This window comes from Sinocyclocheilus rhinocerous, unplaced genomic scaffold (assembly GCF_001515625.1).
Source record: "Sinocyclocheilus rhinocerous isolate Xijiao unplaced genomic scaffold, SAMN03320098_v1.1 scaffold1211, whole genome shotgun sequence".
Classification (NCBI taxonomy): Eukaryota; Metazoa; Chordata; class Actinopteri; order Cypriniformes; family Cyprinidae; genus Sinocyclocheilus; species Sinocyclocheilus rhinocerous.
This window is the reverse complement of record NW_015670979.1, coordinates 954,679-972,590: the sequence shown is the minus strand read 5'-3', so window position 1 is coordinate 972,590 and position 17,912 is coordinate 954,679. Positions and strand designations below refer to the sequence as shown.

The 17,912-nt window shown below is 35.0% G+C and overlaps 1 protein-coding gene across 1 annotated transcript in view; it reads left to right on the top strand.

The window, feature by feature from the left end:
• The window catches only part of cunh21orf91 (chromosome unknown C21orf91 homolog), a 22,504-nt gene extending 5,648 nt beyond the window's left edge, over positions 1 to 16,856 (top strand). Inside the window, exons 3-5 of the mRNA XM_016546437.1 lie at positions 12,868 to 13,383; positions 15,321 to 15,383; positions 16,417 to 16,856. Coding sequence (XP_016401923.1) covers positions 12,868 to 13,383; positions 15,321 to 15,383; positions 16,417 to 16,583 — 746 coding nt within the window. The 3' untranslated portion in view covers positions 16,584 to 16,856. The remainder of the gene's footprint in view (positions 1 to 12,867; positions 13,384 to 15,320; positions 15,384 to 16,416) is intronic.
• The last annotated feature ends 1,056 nt before the right edge of the window (positions 16,857 to 17,912 follow it).

Below are 17,912 nucleotides of genomic sequence, written 5' to 3'. Positions count from 1 at the left end.
ATTCGGCCAATCACAACGCACTGGATAGCTGGCCAATCAGAGCACACCTCGCTTTTCAGACCGATGAGCTTTGTAAAAATCGACGCGTTTCAGAAAGGCGGGGCTTAGAGGAGAAACAATAATGTACAGTATGTGGAAAATAATGTTTTTTGAACCTTAAACCGTATGAACACATTTCATTACACCAAATACACAAAATAATGTTCTTTTTTAGCAACGTCATATGACCCCTTTAAATTTTACTTCTTGGATGGTTGTACAAGGGTCTTGTGTTGTTTTAAAATTGATGCCTGCATTGCTGGATATTTTTTCCCCTTATGTAAGAAATAATTGCAGCAGCCAGTTACTTATTTTAACAACACTTTGATTTCATGCTGTCTAGAGCTGATGGAATAGCTTTGGAAATATTTTATGGGGCTTCTGAACATCAGTTGCTTGCTTTGAATTAGCATAAGCACTACTGGGAATGGTAGACAATACATTTATTACGTTTTTATGGTCTGATATATACACTACCTTTCAAAAGATTGGGGTCTGTAAGATTAAAAAAAAATCTCTTATTCTCACCAAGGCTGCATTTATTTGATAAAAAAAAAAGTAATATGTAATCCTGTGATGGCAAAGCTGAATTTTCAGCATCATTACTCCAGCCTTAAGTGTCACATGATCCTTCAGAAATCATTCTAATATGCTGAGTTGCTGCTTAAGAAATATTTCTTATCATTATTTCAGGATTGTTTGATGAATAGAAAGTTTAAAAGGACAGCATTTACTTACAGCCCCCAATTTTGGCAAATTTTGGCTCATACGTTTAACAGAGGATGTATTGTCTCTGGCAGATGCAGATCTGGCAATACAAAAATAATATAATAGAGATAAAATAATATAAATATTACTATAAATAGTACAGATATTATAGAATAAAAATAAAGATCCCAAGTCTCTCATATTCTTGTCCCTAGATATGATTCTGGTTCCACCGTTAATGCGAGTCTATGAGATTTGTTTTCCTCACCAGGTCTGTTGTTGGATTTTATAGCCAATTAATAACACACCTCTCCTCAACAAGCTGTATGATTTAAGGTATCGTTTTTTGTGTTGTCAAGGCCATTCCATTTAATGGTTTTATTTTTATCACACTGTTGTGTTAGACTCTGCCCACTCTTCTCTTCCACTGGCCCTGAAAGACCTTGATGGCTGGCTGGTTTCTTGCTCTGCCGAGCACACTTACGCAGGACTAACAGTTTCCCCGCAGCAGACACAGGCCGTCTCTCATCCTCTTACGTAAGAGCAGTGGAATGGGAGCTTGCGTACATCAGCCGAGTGAATGGCTGGATAACCGAGTAGACACTTGGAGTGCAGCAAATATAATGCTGAACCTCAGTGTGCTCAACCACTATGTACTTATGTGCTCAAGATGTTACTATTTTTTCAGGTGCTCTCATTTATTTATTTTGACTATCTGAACTGATGCATGTAATATAGTACACTAGTGTGACCTTTTGACCCTGCAGGTGCAAGGCTCTCTGATAATCAGTGAATGCAGTCTGCATGGTGGATGAGAGCAGATTTGCTGACTGCGCTTCCCTTGCCCAGCGAGCTTTCTATTTCAGTAATGCTTCTCCATGCTCCAGAGTAATCGGAGACTTTCAGCAATATTTCTGTCCTTTTGAAATGGAGGCATTAGGGAAAACACATCCTCATAGGTAATGTAGGGTCTCAGTATTATGTTGTATTACCTTCATAAATTGCCGCACAACAGGTTTATTCCAGGATATGCACATGGGAGAATGTTTTACACTGCTCTTGATTGCATGCTGGTTGGTCTACTTTCATAAAATAATTTATCAATGTAAAGTTCACTGTTGAACTCAACCTTTGTGTTCTTTGTCTTTAATGCAAGCGGATGCTGTACATTGTAATGCCTAGGGCTGCCCCCTAATAGTCGACTAACCTTTAGTTGACGAGAAGAGGCTTGGTCGACCAAAATTTTATTAGTCGCTTAGTTGCAGAAAAAAAAAATCCACAGGAAGTGGTGAGGTCACGGAGTCCGTGAAGGACAGATCGTTAACGGCTGGATTTTGTGGTAATACAGTACATCCAAATGCTCGCCTATCATTCATCAACCTCAAATATGGCTTATCATCTGAAATATGTAAGTAGAAGCAACTTTACATGGCCGCTCAATCTAATGTTAACCTAGAAAAATGTGCGCTATTCAAGTGTCTGAAGTTAGCACGCTCACAGCATGACAGAAGGAGGCAGAGTGAAATGTCTACTTTCAAATGAAGCAATTCAAATCTGAAAAAACAAATATTCTCAGATTATGTAATCTGTATGAAACTTGCATGCAGGCGCATCCACTACTGTGGAGATGAGTCAGTGTCGCCGAATTCATCTCTTAAGCCGAATACACAGAAAACACTACTTTATCAATAGATTATTAAAATGTAAATGCAGTTTAATCTTACTGTTTTTGCCTGACACATTCATCATCATTACTTCTGCCGGTGTGTTGTGGCAAGCTTTATGCGTGCGCTTGAGCGCTTATTCGGCTATGTAAGCAGCTAAAGGCTCATTAGCATGATTTAAATTGTTTATTAATAAACGTGCGATTAGTCGACTAATGCTTAAAATGAACAACTACTAGTCGACCAGAAAAATCTTGTCAAAGGTAGCCCTAGTAATGCCTTTAGTTGTGTTGTCTTTGGATGCTTGATAAAATCCCCCCCCCCCCAAAAATTCAGTTTTATTTTTCCCAAAATCACTGTTTATTGTGTTTATTAACTTTTTTTGATTCCAGTTTCAATTTTAGCAATCAAAAGGCATGTCTAATAAAATCAAATCATTAAACTTATGATTTATAAGTTTAACAAAAATTACGTTTAGGGCCCTATAAAATACATTTTATTTTCAGTGTTCGTATTCAGTGTTTTCCATTTTAATTTTCCAGGGTTCTATTTTGACTGTTAAATTAAATTTAAGTAATCAAAAAGCATGTCTAATTAATTGAATTAATAAAACTTAAAAATGTTAAAATGTATTACTTTTTACAATAATTGGGTCCCATCAAATGTTTCCCCCCCCCCACAAATTCTGTTTTTTTCACAAATTTCTGGATTACACGTTTTATTATTTAAATTAATTATCAGAAAAATATGGTGGTAATCAAATTCATCTTTTAATGTAATCAATAAAAATCTAACTGTTCCTTTAATGTTTTGGCAAACAAATTGTGTTTAAATTTAAAAATAAAAAACAATTGTGTAAAGTCTTATAAAGTTTTAATAATAGGGCTGGGCGATTGGGCCAAAAATTAAAATCTTGATTTTTTTTCAGAACATTTGACCGATTCTCGATCTTTTTACGATTTTTAACTAGTCAACTTGAAAATGTAACTACAACATGATTCAAGTAACTTTTTCTTTATTAACCCTCTAGTTAAAGAAAATTCTATTCCAAGTTCACCACACATTAAATTGTCAATATGATGTAAATGTTAAACAAATCACTTGTGTATCTTTGCAGAAAAGATGCATAAACTATAACTACATATTGTACAAACTTGTCTTATACATATTATATGTTCATAAATAATACAAGGAAAATGCTTTAAAAAAAAATCTCAAAAGTCAGGTGATTCAAATTCAAAACGACTTAAGGTATAACACAAGTAGACTATTATTAACTATAGATGTTCTGTAAAAACAAAAGCAGCTTTCAGCCTGTCACCATGAAGCAAACATGAACTATCCGACATACAGTAGTAGTTACAGGTTTTTTATTTGCTTGCGCTGCTTTTCCATTGTTTTTTCTATGTAAACATAGACACGTTTGACTGTTGCACTCATGTCTCTTGCAGCGTCTCGTGCATGAAACGGCTTTCTTAAAACACAAGAAAGCAATTTCTTCAACCAAACTTTTTGACAGGTTGTTGTGAAAACCTTTGAATTTCTGTGTGTATATGATATGAAAATAGTTTGAAATGTCAACTCTCAGAGCAGCTCTGGAGATGAACTTCATGTCCACATATAGTGAGACGGCAGTTGCTGAAAACACCACAAGCGTCACGCATGCTTGAGTATTGCAGCAGGTGAAACTGCAGCGCTCGTTCACACAGAGACACAGAGAACATGCAGATTTCATATTTAAATAGCAGCCATTTTGATTTATTCATCCAAAATGTGTCAAACTGTAAACTCCATATTTATGACTCAATTCAGTGATTCTGTCTGCGTTTTTGCGTCGTGGAAATCATAAGGCCCTACTTTTCTGCTTGAGCCTGGAAGAGCATTTTAATCCAAATCCAAGGGATATATTTTACTCTTACGTTCTGATCAGTAGTGGTTGATTGCTTCTATAGGAGTGGGTTGATATATGGACAGCTATGTTTATTTTGCTGTGGGTGCACGTGAAGCCACCATGTCAACAGTGCAGCTGTTGACCACACTCCAGTTTTAACCATGAGGTGCTGTTTTGGGCATAGCGGTCCTACTATTACCCCACGTCCCCATTCCCAGCATACACAGACACACACACTGAAGTGTGTCAAGGATCCAGTGTCCTTACTTCATGTAAGGACGCAAAAAGCAGAAGCAGCCCACATGGTTGTGAATTAACCCGCATGAGACAGGAAAAACAGGCCGATTCAGTGGCTGAATCATTTCATTTGAAGAATTGAAACATTTTTCAATATATGACCATCAGATTGACAACACATTATTATCCTTGGAAACAATGAACAAGATCAAAGTGTACGTTGAAATCATGGTGTACATCTCAATGAGATGCTCTCGATTTGTTTGAAGGTTATTTATGACGTAATTGAATTTTCTGTTTATCTAAAGTGGGAAATAACAGCGATGAAAAGGCAAATGACATAGATTGCACTTGATAAGATTACCGTTTCCATGACAGCGACTCCCACTTTCACCCTTGGCAAATCGACTAATCTCTGTGGTGCTGTTTTCACCAGAGTAGTAGTAACATGGATTACAGGGCTTCTTGTCTTTTCTCGACTCAGTCTCCGTTCTTGTCTTTCTTCTCGAGAGCCACTTACTTGTTACTGAGGACAGAGTGTTACACGAGCGCCATTGAGTATTTCATCACTGCAGGGTTTGATTCAGAACCGTGTTTCCTCTGTCTGCTTTCAGACATGAGTTAGATATGGAAATCAGTTATTTGCAAGTTGACACAGATTTCGTGTTTTGATGACATGCCTTTTTTTTTTTTTTTTGAGGCGCTTGCTTTTTTCCAGCAAAAAGGGTGTTTATGAATTTAAAGTCGTCATGGAGTTTTTATATATTTTATAGCTGTATATTTTTACTAAATCTTTTTAACTTAACAAATTATTGTTCATTTTTTAAAATCTAATTTAATTTAATTAATTTTTTACATTCAACTATTATTATTATTATTGTTATGCATAATATTCTAAAATATATTTGAAAAATATATGTAGTTATGTTTGTTGTAATGTTATTTTTACACAATAATAATAATATAAAATATTATATTTTTATATACTTAAACAATTTTCTCTTATACTTGTTTCAGAGTAACAAGAATATTTATAGATTTTTTATGATTTTCGTTTTATCGTTTTTATGAGCCTTGAAACAGTCCAATGATGATGACAGAGAAAAATGAAATGTGAGAAAGTTGCATTTAAAATCTCTCTATGTATCAGTCACACAATTTTTCAGGGTTTTGCGTTTGCTTGGCTCATGGTATCCCACTAGGGATGTAACGATTAACTGCGAGCCGCACAAAGAAATGTGCAGCATTTTGTCCAAGCAATAATAAAAGGACACATTTAATTTATAATTTGTCTTAAAATTCAATTTAGAAAAAAAAAAAAAAATCGTGAATCGAATCGAATCGTGAAATCAAAATCGTGAATCGAATCGTGAGTTGAGTGAATCGTTACATCCCTATATCCCACAGTGGTGATTTGATTTCTGGGTTGTATTGGCTTATGGTAATCCTGGGAGACATTGCATTCAGAAAGGTGTACTGTAGTTAAAATGCTGCGAACTCCTTGTGCACACATTTCACTGTCAGAGACAGTCCTGTGTGTGCGTGTGCTTTTCTAACCTTCAGTACCTCTATTTATAATCGCACTCTACAGTGTGCTTTCCTGTTATTCAGACTTTGCTGTGAAGTGCAGGAAATTGGTTTATCGTAAGACGGTGAATGAATTTGGCTTTTGCCTTCTCTCAGCTGTGAGCTACTTTGGTTAAGAAAAGCACCGTGAGTCAAGCTGAAGCAGATACCCAAAATCTTGAGATTAGTGGTATATTGTGTGCAGACGTTACTAGAAACAAGATGTATATGTGGTGAGGGCTTCTCAGTTCACAATAACCTTGAAGCTGTATGAAGGAAAATAAAGCCACCAGTGCTGACTAATCCGCTGTTTAATGCTGCTTCATATCGGTGTGTTCTTAAAGGGAAAGTTCAGTCGAAAATGAAAATCCTGGGGGTGGGGTTTAGTTTGTTAGGGTTTTTCCTCTTTTCCTCGCTTTCCTTCGCTTTTAAATAGCTTGTGAATGCCCGTGGGCATACACGAATTAGCGGCAGTTTGTCGTCAATTGCTTGAATGGACAACAAAACAGTACAACGACAAACTCCCTTATATAGAACTTTTATTAACAAAACAAATAAAATTCACCATGATATCGCGATACATATTGATATTGAATTATTGTCCAGCCCTATGATATAGGCCTAATATAAAATAACAAATAACTCAAAGTTTAAATATAAAAAACTAAAAATCAGCAAACACTGTGGAACCAAATAAATAAGAAACATAGAACATTTATCAGCAAAACGAATAAGAAACCTTGGAGGCATGGCATACACCTTAATGTAAAATAAAATAAATAAATCACATAAAGTTAATAATGTAAAAATCAGCAAACACTGTGGAACCAAATAAATAAGATACAAATGTAAAAAAAAAAAAAAACTTCTAAAATCACCTTAGATAAACAGTCAACAGGCTCAAAAAAGGCAACAGGCTTTTCAAAATCCAAAATATTGCCAAACAGGCGCTTTTGCATTTTGTTTCAAAACTAAACCTTCCACTAGGGATGTTCATTTCGGTTAATTTTCCCCAACCGACAACCGTTACTTGTTATCTGAACATTTAACCGTTATCTTATAAGATTAAAATAATAAATTAGCATTAAATAAAAATAGAATGGATGAGTGTCTGTGACCCATTAAAAAATACTAAAAAAAAATTTTCACCAGTTTATTTTAACGTGCAAACAGCAGCATACAGAGCAACAACAGAACCTGGATCAAGATATCACACACCTGCAGCGCTTCTGAGAACAGAGAAAAACAGAATAAAATAACAAATAAAAAGAATAAAATAAATAGGCCTACACTAAATATTTTTCAATTAAATTAACATTAAGATGACAAAACGAAAACACACTGAATCCTTCTATGCACCTTAAAGAACCGGCAGAGTCTTTATTCATCAGACATAAAAATAAATAGCAGGCCTACCTTAGTGCACAATGTGTGTAGTTTTTATAAAAATAATTTTAAAAAAACTAAAAAAGTAGGCTAAAATGTCGACGTTCTGGAGTAGAGCTCTGCGTGGAACTATTTCGTAATTCCACTCCTGCTGAAATTCTGACCATTACCGCGCGCTCCCGCAACGTGTGTGTTCCGCTCCCACAATTTTTGTGGCCGCTCCCGCAAACATTCTTATATTGTTTATAATTTTCACGCTATCACTATGCAGGTATTGAAATCGCTTTTTGAATGAACTTAAAAAAAAAAAAAAACTTTTAAACTGATAGTATTAATCGGTCATTTTTTTACTTTCGGTTAACGGTTAATTTGCACATTCCTACCTTCCACCATTGTCTTGTCTTTCTCACCTCACTCTTTTTGTTAGATTTTAAAAGTCATGTAGTGTATTCCAGCCTTAGCTGAACTACATGATTTTATCAATATGTCGATGGGGGTGGTGCCGTGGTGGGCAAGTGATGTAACCGGTGTTGCGGCTTAACAACGCTAACACCGCCAACACTGACCATCACAGCAAGCCTAAGATAGAGCAATAAAATGAACAGTGAAAGTGGCAAATTCTTGTACAATACATTTTACTGGGCATAATTGTGAAAATAACTAATATTATTCATAGTCATATAGCCTAAATAACATTATTCATATTCTTTTGGTTTCTGTACCCAGTATTTTTTAAAATTACAAATGCAATGAAAATACAGGTATCTGTATCAGTATCGGAAAGTGCCAAAAATAAAAGTAACCGTATCGGCCTCGTTCTGGAAAAAGTGGTGTTGGTGCATCCCTAACTTTTATTCAGCAAGGATGTATTAAATAGATACAAAGTGATAATAAAGACTTATATTGTTAGAAAAGATTTCTATTTTGAATAAATCTGTTCTTTTTAACTTTTTATTCATCAAAGAATCCTGTAAAAAGTATCACAGGTTCCAAAAAATATGCAGCACAACTGTTTCCAACATTGATAATAAATCAGCATATTAGAATGGTTTCTGAAGAATAATGTGACACTGAAGACTGGAGTAAAGGCTGATGAAAATTCAGCATTGCATCACAGAAAAAATGATATTTTAAAGTATATTAAATAGTGCTGTCAAACTATTGCGATTAATCGCATCCAAAATAAAAGTTTTTGTTTACATAATATATGTGTGTGTACTGTGTATATTTATTATGTATATATAAATACACAAACATACATGTATATATTTAAAAAATATTGACGTATATAATTTATATATAAATATAAATATTATATATAAACAAAACATATTTTTCTTAAATATATACATGCATGTGTATGTATTTATATATGCATCATAAATAATATGCTTTTATTTTGGGATGCGATTAATCGTTTGACAGCACTAATATTAAAATAGAAAACGTATTTTAAAATGCAATAATATTTCACAATTTTGCTGTCTGTTTTTTTTTTATCAAATAAATGCAGCTTTGATGAACATCAAGAGACTTCTTTAAAAAACATAAAAAATCCTACTGATCCCAAACTTTTGAATGGCACCGTATGTACAAACAAGCAAACAGTCAGGAGTAAAATTAGAACAAATAAACAAATTACAAGCAATAGCACAAATAAATACTAAAAGATGCTAATGAATTAAATAGGGCTGTAAGTTTTTTTGGCCCTGTGCCATTAAGGCAGTCCTTAATGTCGAACCCTGATTTGTGTTCCACTGAAGAAAGTTAGTTATAAAGTTTGGAACAACATGAGAGAGAGTAAATAATGCCAGAATTTTCAGCTTGTCCTTTTAAGAGAAAATAAGTGTCTCTCTCGCTCTCTCTCTCTCTCTCTCTCTCTGTTGCATGCTGGGAGTCGGTGAGAGTGGTGATGGTGGTGAGAGCTACTGTGTGAGTGGTGAGAATTTCTAAATCTTTTGACAGTATACATGGATTAAGGCTTTTAATAATAGAGTTAGTGCTGCCCGACTAGATAGATTTTGTGTGTCTAAATATTTTAATAGTAGAGTAATTGAGTGTTACATTTGCCCTGTAGGTTTTTCTGATCATCATCTAATTATTATGACAATGACAATGTCAAATGTACCTAGAAAATCGGTTTACTGGCATTTTAATGTTAAATTGCTCCAGGATGCTGCTTTTTGTGATAATTTTGGTTTCTTTTGGGAAAATTGGAAAAAGAAAAAAAGTTCTTTTGAAAACTTAAAACAGTGGTGGGATGTAGGCAAGACTCAAATAAAAACTTTTTGTCAGCAGTATTCAGCCAACTGTAGTAGTAGAATAAAGAATGTGATTGAATCACTTGAAAAGCAAATTAATTCAATGGAATTGCAGATGGTTGATGCACATAATTCTGTACTGTATAATGATTTACAAAAAAAAAAGAGAGAGCTAAGTCTGGTCCTAAATGAGAAAGTAAAGGGAGCTTTGATAAGGTCTTTTGATAAGGTCATGTCTTTAGTAGAAATGGATGCACCGACTTCTTTTTTTTTTAACCTGGAATATAAGGTGGCTCAACAAAAACAAATGCCATGTCTGAAACTCCCTGATGGGAGGATAACGTATAAGACTATTGAAATGAGAAACCATGCTGTGGATTTTTATTCAAGTCTTTATGCTGCAGAAAACTGTGAAAATAATGAATGGATGACACAGCTTCTTCAAGGTCTTCCTCAGCTGGACTCTGATTCTAAAACTGTCTTGGATGCTAGTATAACATTTAAGGAAATTACTGCTGCTGTGGGACAACTTAGTTCAGGACGGTCCCCTGGAATAGATGGACTGCCGGCAGATTTTTATAAAAGGTTTTGGAATTGCATTGGACACGATTATTTTGATGTTTTATGTGAGTCTATAAGAGATGGCGTTTTACCTACTACTTGTCAATATGCTGTTTTATCATTATTGCCAAAAAAGGGGGATTTAGCCTTTTTAAAGAACTGGCGTCCTGTTGCCCTTCTTACAACAGAATATAAAATATTTTCAAAATGTCTGGCAAATAGATTAAAAAATTACTTGGGTTTGGTTGTTTGGTTGGATCAATCGTATTGCATTCCAAAGAGGTCTATTATGGATAATTTGTTTTTAGTGCGAGACATTGTAGATATTTGTAATGGTTTCAATGTGGATGTTGGATTAATTGCCCTGGATCAAGAGAAGGCTTTTGATCGTGTTGATCACAAGTATCTTTTTAATGTATTGAAGGTGTTTGGTTTTGGTGAAACTTTTTTAAATTTGATACAGTTATTATATAATGGTGCATCATGTATGGTTAAGGTAGGGGGCACTTTGAGTCGGCCAATTCCTATTCTAAGGGGTATTAGGCAAGGCTGTCCTTTGTCTGGTCAGCTACTCTCTCGCTCTCTCTCTCTCTCTCTCTCTCTCTCTCTCTCTCTCTCTCGCTGGCTGGCTGCTGCTGTGTGACATGATTAGAACTCAAAACGTGTTTGAACAAAATTGAGCTCTGACATAAAAGGCACATCCAAACACAAAACCAACACACAAAGACACCCAGCAGCATTCGTTCTGTGCCTGTGTTTTATTTGTTCTTGGCCTACTTTGAGTTACAGCCAGAGATATGATTTTACTCTGCTCAACAAGGACCCAAGACAAGAAGCGATGTTTTCATGTGCTGATTTGCTCAGAGATGGAATGATTTATAGTTGCAACTGTTTAAAGCTTGTCAGAGTTCAGTTTTACAGTGTTGTTAGGGGTTGAAGGTCCAATTAAGGATGGAAAGCTGATCTCGGATCATATTAAATTTGTAGGGGAGAGTGGGTTAAGATGGGTCACTCTAGCAAATATAGCAAATCTTTAATCTAGCAAAATGGCTACAGTTGTTTTCATGTGACTATATATATTTAGAAAAGGCCCATGATATACCACTGAAGAATACAATTTTTAGCATTTAAAAGTACATTTTATACATTTATACACTTATTGCAGGTAAAATATGTTTTGTCAAAGCAAATGTATCCAAGTCTAAAAATATTGGTGCCAATGTGTACACTACCATTCAGAAGTTTGGGGTCAGTAAGATAATATTACAGAATATTGTTTCAAATGCTGTTATTTTGAATTTTCTACTCATCAAAGAATCCTGAGAGAAAAAAAATATTAAGCAGAACAACTGTGACATTGATAATAAAAACAACGCTAAATCAGCATATTAGAATGATTTCTAAAGGATCATATAACACTGGAGTAATGGTTGTGGAAAATGTTGCTTTGCCATCGCAAGAATAAAGGACATTTGAAAATATATTGAAATAGAGAACAGTTGTTTTAAATTGTAATAATATTTCACAATATTACTGTCCTAACTGTATTTTTATCAAATTGAAAAAAAACTTGCAGACCTCAAACAAAGTATATAAAATATGTAAATGTAAATTAATTGGCTGATTATCAGTCTTCAATTATTGCAATAAAAAAAATTTTCAAAATTGTAGCGGTGGAATAAAATGTTAAATTATTTCACTATATTAAAATATTCTGAATTTTAAACCTTTTATTGGCTAGATTATGAAAATGTGACTAATGCACAGCAAAGTAATAATGGGAATCTGCATTATTAAATGTAATTTCTCTAATTTATGTTCATATTTTTATTAGAGATGTAAATCTTTCACATATTACACTATAATTCACCTTACCCTTCAACATTAGGGCTAAGCTGTGTCTGTGGATTTTTTCTCCTCTCCTACTCATTTTACTTAATAGCAGACATCCTGAAATATATTTAGGTTTATTAATTTTACCTGCCTCATTTCTCCTTGCCTAAAGGATTAAGTAAAATGTGGCACACTCACTCTCCCCTAACGACAGTATGAATAGTCTTTCACTTATTTCTTTGCTTTCATTTGTTTCTCATGATTCTTTAAATATTTGAGCAGTGTCTGAACTTTCCTCATTTTTCATATTCTGGAAGCTGTTGAGAGATTTCACTTGAAATTCCTAAATATATTTGAGATTTGGATATTTTATGTGTGTTTTATGTAATCTTTTAGATGATATATTTATTTAGGCCACTCAGTCAAATCTGCATAGTTTTGTGGTTGTACTGAGCCATTATTTATGTCTTTGTGTCTCATACACGCCTGCAAACAAATAAATAATCACAGTTTTAATAATCCAAACCATTTCACCTCTGTCATGATCATAAAGATGTCCTTTCATGAAAGTCGTATGCAGTATCACATCAGAAAGAATAAAAACATGACCATTTGCTACTTGACCTTTGACCTTGCATTTGATAGCATTTTTTGTACTTTTGGCTCATAACAAAGTGAATTGCAAATATCAAAGTGTCTACTCCTTTGTGTTTTATACCAGGTGTATCCAGTGCCACCCTGCTGCACTCCAAATCTCTACGTGGGCATAGAGACTGCTTTGAAAAGTACCATCTCATTGCCAACCAGAAGCTCTCCCGCGCCAAGGCCTCCCACAGCGCGTATGATGGCGTGAAGCGGGCTCTGAGTCAGCGAATCAACCGCATTATACAGTACGCCCAGAACAGAGACTCCGTAACCGCTGAGACACCTGGGCACTGGGGGGCCAAACAGATTCTGTGTCACACTCAGCAGGGCGGCAGGAAGCTCGTGCCCCAGTCCGATGCCCAAGTTCCCCGTTACGCCCCACGATGGGCAGAGGAGGCGTCGATGGCGGAGCCAGAGTATGGGAAAACCATGCTGGACTGCCATTCTGCAGAGGAGCTTGGTCTCGGCCTGCTGCAGGGCTCACGCCAGGGACTGTGGGCTGGAGAGAGACACCACCCACAAGAACAGCAGAACCGAGAGCAGAGAGACACAGCCAGACAGAGGAGACACACGGGACACAGTCAAGAAGAGCGTGAGTATTCATGATATACATTAGCTTTCAAAAGTGTGGGGTCAATATCATTTTTTTTTTTTTTTTAAGAATTTAATGTTTTTGTTCAGCAAGGAGGCATTAAAATTATGTCTGTAAAGACATTTATAATGTTACAAAAGATTTTTATTTCAAATAAATTTTATTCTTTTAAACTTTCTATTCATCAAAGAATCCTGAAAAAAATCAGTTTCCACAAAAATATCAAGCAGCACAATGGTTTTCAACATTAATAATAATAAAAAAGTGTATCTTGAGCACTAAATCATCATATTAGAATGCATTCTGAAGGATCATGTGACACTGATGACTGGAGTAATAGCTGCTGAAAATTCAGCTTTGCATCACAGGAATAAATTACATTTAATACATTAAAATAAAATAAAAAAGTTATTTTAAGTTGTAATAATATTTCACAATATTACTGTTTTAGGGCTGCCACTAACGACTGTTTTTATTTCGATTAATCTACTGACTAGTTTGTCGATTAATCGATTAATCTAAACAATTTTTTCCCCACAAAAAAACCCCCAACTATTTTACTTAAGAATATTTTATTAAACTATTTTTTATTAAACCAAATGAAATCCAAATGTCTATGAATTCCTTTTTTTAAAGCAAAAGTAAAGTGCAACATAGAGTGCAAGAAGCAAGTGTCCATCTCATAGTCCAAATTACTGAAATCAAAGTTCAGTATTATAGTGTAAGAATGACAACATATCCACGTGTTCTAGTCTACTAATAATACAATTATAATCAAAAAACACTTTTTAAAGGAGTGTTTACCAGAAATGTTATTTACCAGAATTTATTTAGGAGAAAAAAGTAAATGTGCAGTATTTCTGGAAAAAAAAAAAAAACTTTTTTTTATTTAATTAAATTAATTAATTGGAGGTTTGCGTAGATTTATAAATGATTTACCTTACAAATCTGATGAAATGGTGCATGTTGCGTTCCCAGGTGAATGTTATAATAAACCCAAACTCACAACAACGTGCAGAGATGGCGTTTGAGATGCTCCACACATGATGTAAAGGATAACAGTTCCTGTGGAACTACTGTGAAAGGAGCTGCTGTGTGACGCATGTAAAGAAAGGAGCTGCTTATCCTACACGCATGTAAATAATTAAAGCACATATACTGTATTAGAACTGCATCGCATATAATTATTTAATTAAATCGTAGCATTTGTGAATTCACAATTATGCTTAATTATGATTTTTAAATGGGTTTAATATATCATGCAGCCTTGGGAAACAGTCTAATGTGTTTTATGAATTCTCATCCATGAAATGCGCCACTTCCGGTATTTTGCTGGTTAGTCGACGCGAGCAAAATGAAGTAGAGGATTTTTAAAAATCGAATAGTCGAATAAAATCGATGAATCGTGACAGCCCTATACTGTTTCTACTGTATATAATGCAGCCTTGGTGAGCATAAGAGACGTCTTTCAAAAATATTTAATTAATCTTACTGACCCCGAACTTTTGAATGGTGTTATTTGCTTTGATTTTGTTAGTATTATCTCTGTGTAATTCCCACAGTAATCTTAGACAAAGGGAAGGATGGAAATCGATATCCTCACCATTAGGGTTTTATCTGGTGCTTTGTATCTTGGCATCTTTCCCATCAATATAGTCCACAAAGCACCAATAAAGGGTTGAGGTCACAATCTAGACTTTGATTTCTCTCGCAGTTCTTCAATGTCTGTCTCCTTATCCCAATGAAATGGCTTGTGTTAAAAACAGAAGTGTCATCAGGGTCACACGTCTGAGGAGAATGACTCAATGACTGTTATGAAGGCATTTGCTTTCAGCTGTGAAAGGAGATGTGTTTGTCAGTTTTCACTTTATTGAAAAGGATAGCTAGAGAATGATTTTCATACCCACTTTATGACAGTGTTTGCCTTTCTCTTTCAGTGGTGAGGATGAGTGTGGAGGAGCTTCACCAGCTGAACGAGCAGCTGCTGCTACAGATACAAAGTGAGTCTCATCTTCAAGCTTAAAAGGGATTTTTCAACCAAAAATAAGAAAAGTATGATAGTTTTCAGTTTTAGGTGAACTATTCCTTTGAACCCAAACACATTCTGGGGGGGGAAAGGGACTTAATATTAGTAATAAACTATTATTATTTTTTTGTGATATAACATATTTCCTCTGCAAAATATGGATTTTCAACAAAAAAATTGTAAAATGGTAGATAAATTATTAATCTCATTAAAGCAACAGGAATAGCTTTCTGCTGGCGCTTGTACTTACCCTGCCAACGTTTGATCTGGCCCCAACACATGAATGAATAAGTTTTTAACTAATTTTAATATTTATTTGTACATCTAATTATTTACATTTACCTTTCATTATTAATTTATATATATATATACATTTTATTATTTATGTATATGTATACATTTTATCGTTTACTTTTATTTCATAATTTGTTTCCGTTTTTATATTATACTATTATAATATTTTACTATTTTTATTTCAGTTTACATTTTCATTTAGTCATTTTCTTATTTCTTTATTTTCTTTATTTATGTATTTGATTTAAATTTAATTGAAAAGATTAAATGTTATGTATTTTTTTCCTTCACAAAGATCATTTGCAGTAATATTATACAAGATATTCCATAAATTCATTAACATTTTTTCTGGAAAATGATGGCATACATAGAAAAAAAAAACATTACTGTTTGGTGTGTGATTCTCATCTCATTCTTACTGATGCCAACAAGTCTTGTCACTTTGATAAAACCTCCATCCATATCAGCCAGTTTAAATATTTTACCTACCTGACAAGTTTAAAAAGATATTTTACAACCAAATGTCAAGTTTGTGAGGTATAAAAATGCATGTACATTATCAAAAAATGTAAGATATAGGGCAAGCAACAGATCTACGCTTTGGCCAGCTGGCCATCCTTATGTTGAGTTCTGCTTATGCATATCTCACGTTTCTTATGTAGGTTATCATTATTCTTGTGTACTAAAACACAGACTCTGCGTTTGTGTCTCAGATGTGTTTGAGGAGCTGTCTGTAGCTGTGCAGGAGAAGGACTCTCTTTCATCAGAGCTTCATGTACGGCACATAGCCATCGAGCAGCTCTTCAAAAACTGCGCCAAGCTGCCGTGCCTCCAGATCGGGCGGGCGGGGGTCAAAGCTGGCAACAACCCAGTGGAATGAGCGCTTTTTGGGGACAACAGAGTCCCTCAAAGACCAGACAGAAAGCGCAGCTCCAAGCAGACTCTCACGGAAGCTCAAAGCTCAAACGGACCGGAAACGCACAACACTGTGCTAATGAGTTTAAAGTCACCTCGCTCTAAAAGGTGGCATCTGAATTTTCAGCAAAAGTATGCACTTTGAGAGCAAAAGTGTTTTGCGGACCTGTCCAACGTGTTTCTATGCAGAATGAGGTGTTTTTAAAGGGGTCATTTGATGTTGCTAAAAAGAACATTATTTTGTTTATTTGGTGTAATGAAATGTGTTTATGCGGTTTAAGGTTCAAAAAACACATTATTTTCCACATAATGTACATTATTGTTTCTCCTCTATGCCCCGCCTTTCTGAAACGCTTTTTACAAATCTCATCGGTCTGAGCGAGGTGTGCTGTGATTGGCCAGCTATCCAGTGCGTTATGATTGGCCGAATACCTCAAGCGTGTGACGGAAATGTTACGCCCCTCACATACTGTGATGATGCCCTGTCAGGCCGGAGCGATGATTCAAAACATGAAAACCCATTATAAACGAGGCATTTGTTGCATCCAGTGAGGACATAATTATGGATTATAATGACTTATACTGTCTTTTTACGCGTTGCGTTGCATCGCGCCGCGTAAACATAAAACCATGTCTGCATTTGTGATCGGAGAAATGACAAACAACAAGCCCTACTCTACACTGCCCAAAAAACTCGCTTTAAATATAAAAAATATAAAATATAAAAACTCTTTAAATATAAAAAACTTACTTGCAGTCCGTGGGTCAGAACAGCCGTCATTGTAGTCTACTCTCACAGGATCAGTAAACATTCCTCCATAAAATGTGCTGCACATATCTGAATATTTGGGTTGAAGTGTTCTGGAACAATGTTGTAAATACAACTTAACAACAACAATACTACAGCGAGAATAAAAGTTACTCCTTCTTTCTTTGTGTGAACATTTGGGCGGTGTTATGCAAATCTTCCCACATAGTGACGTAGGTATGTGGGGGTGTGTTAGAACGAGCCGTTTTAGGTAGGTGTGGCTGACTCTTAACTTTTATAAAGAATATCTCTTTGGATCTGAGACTTTAGTCTTTGCAACTTTACAGATCTTCTTTATGCACCAAGAGCTTGTAACACTCCACAGAGAAAGGAAAAATTGAAATCGCATCATATGACCCCTTTAAAACTTTACAAAGACTTGTTTTAATTTTTTTCTTTTGTTGTTCCATTCGTATATGTTCATCTTCATATCACTGTTTACTCTTTACACTTGATCACTTTGGGTGCTTGGATGAGTCTGACAGT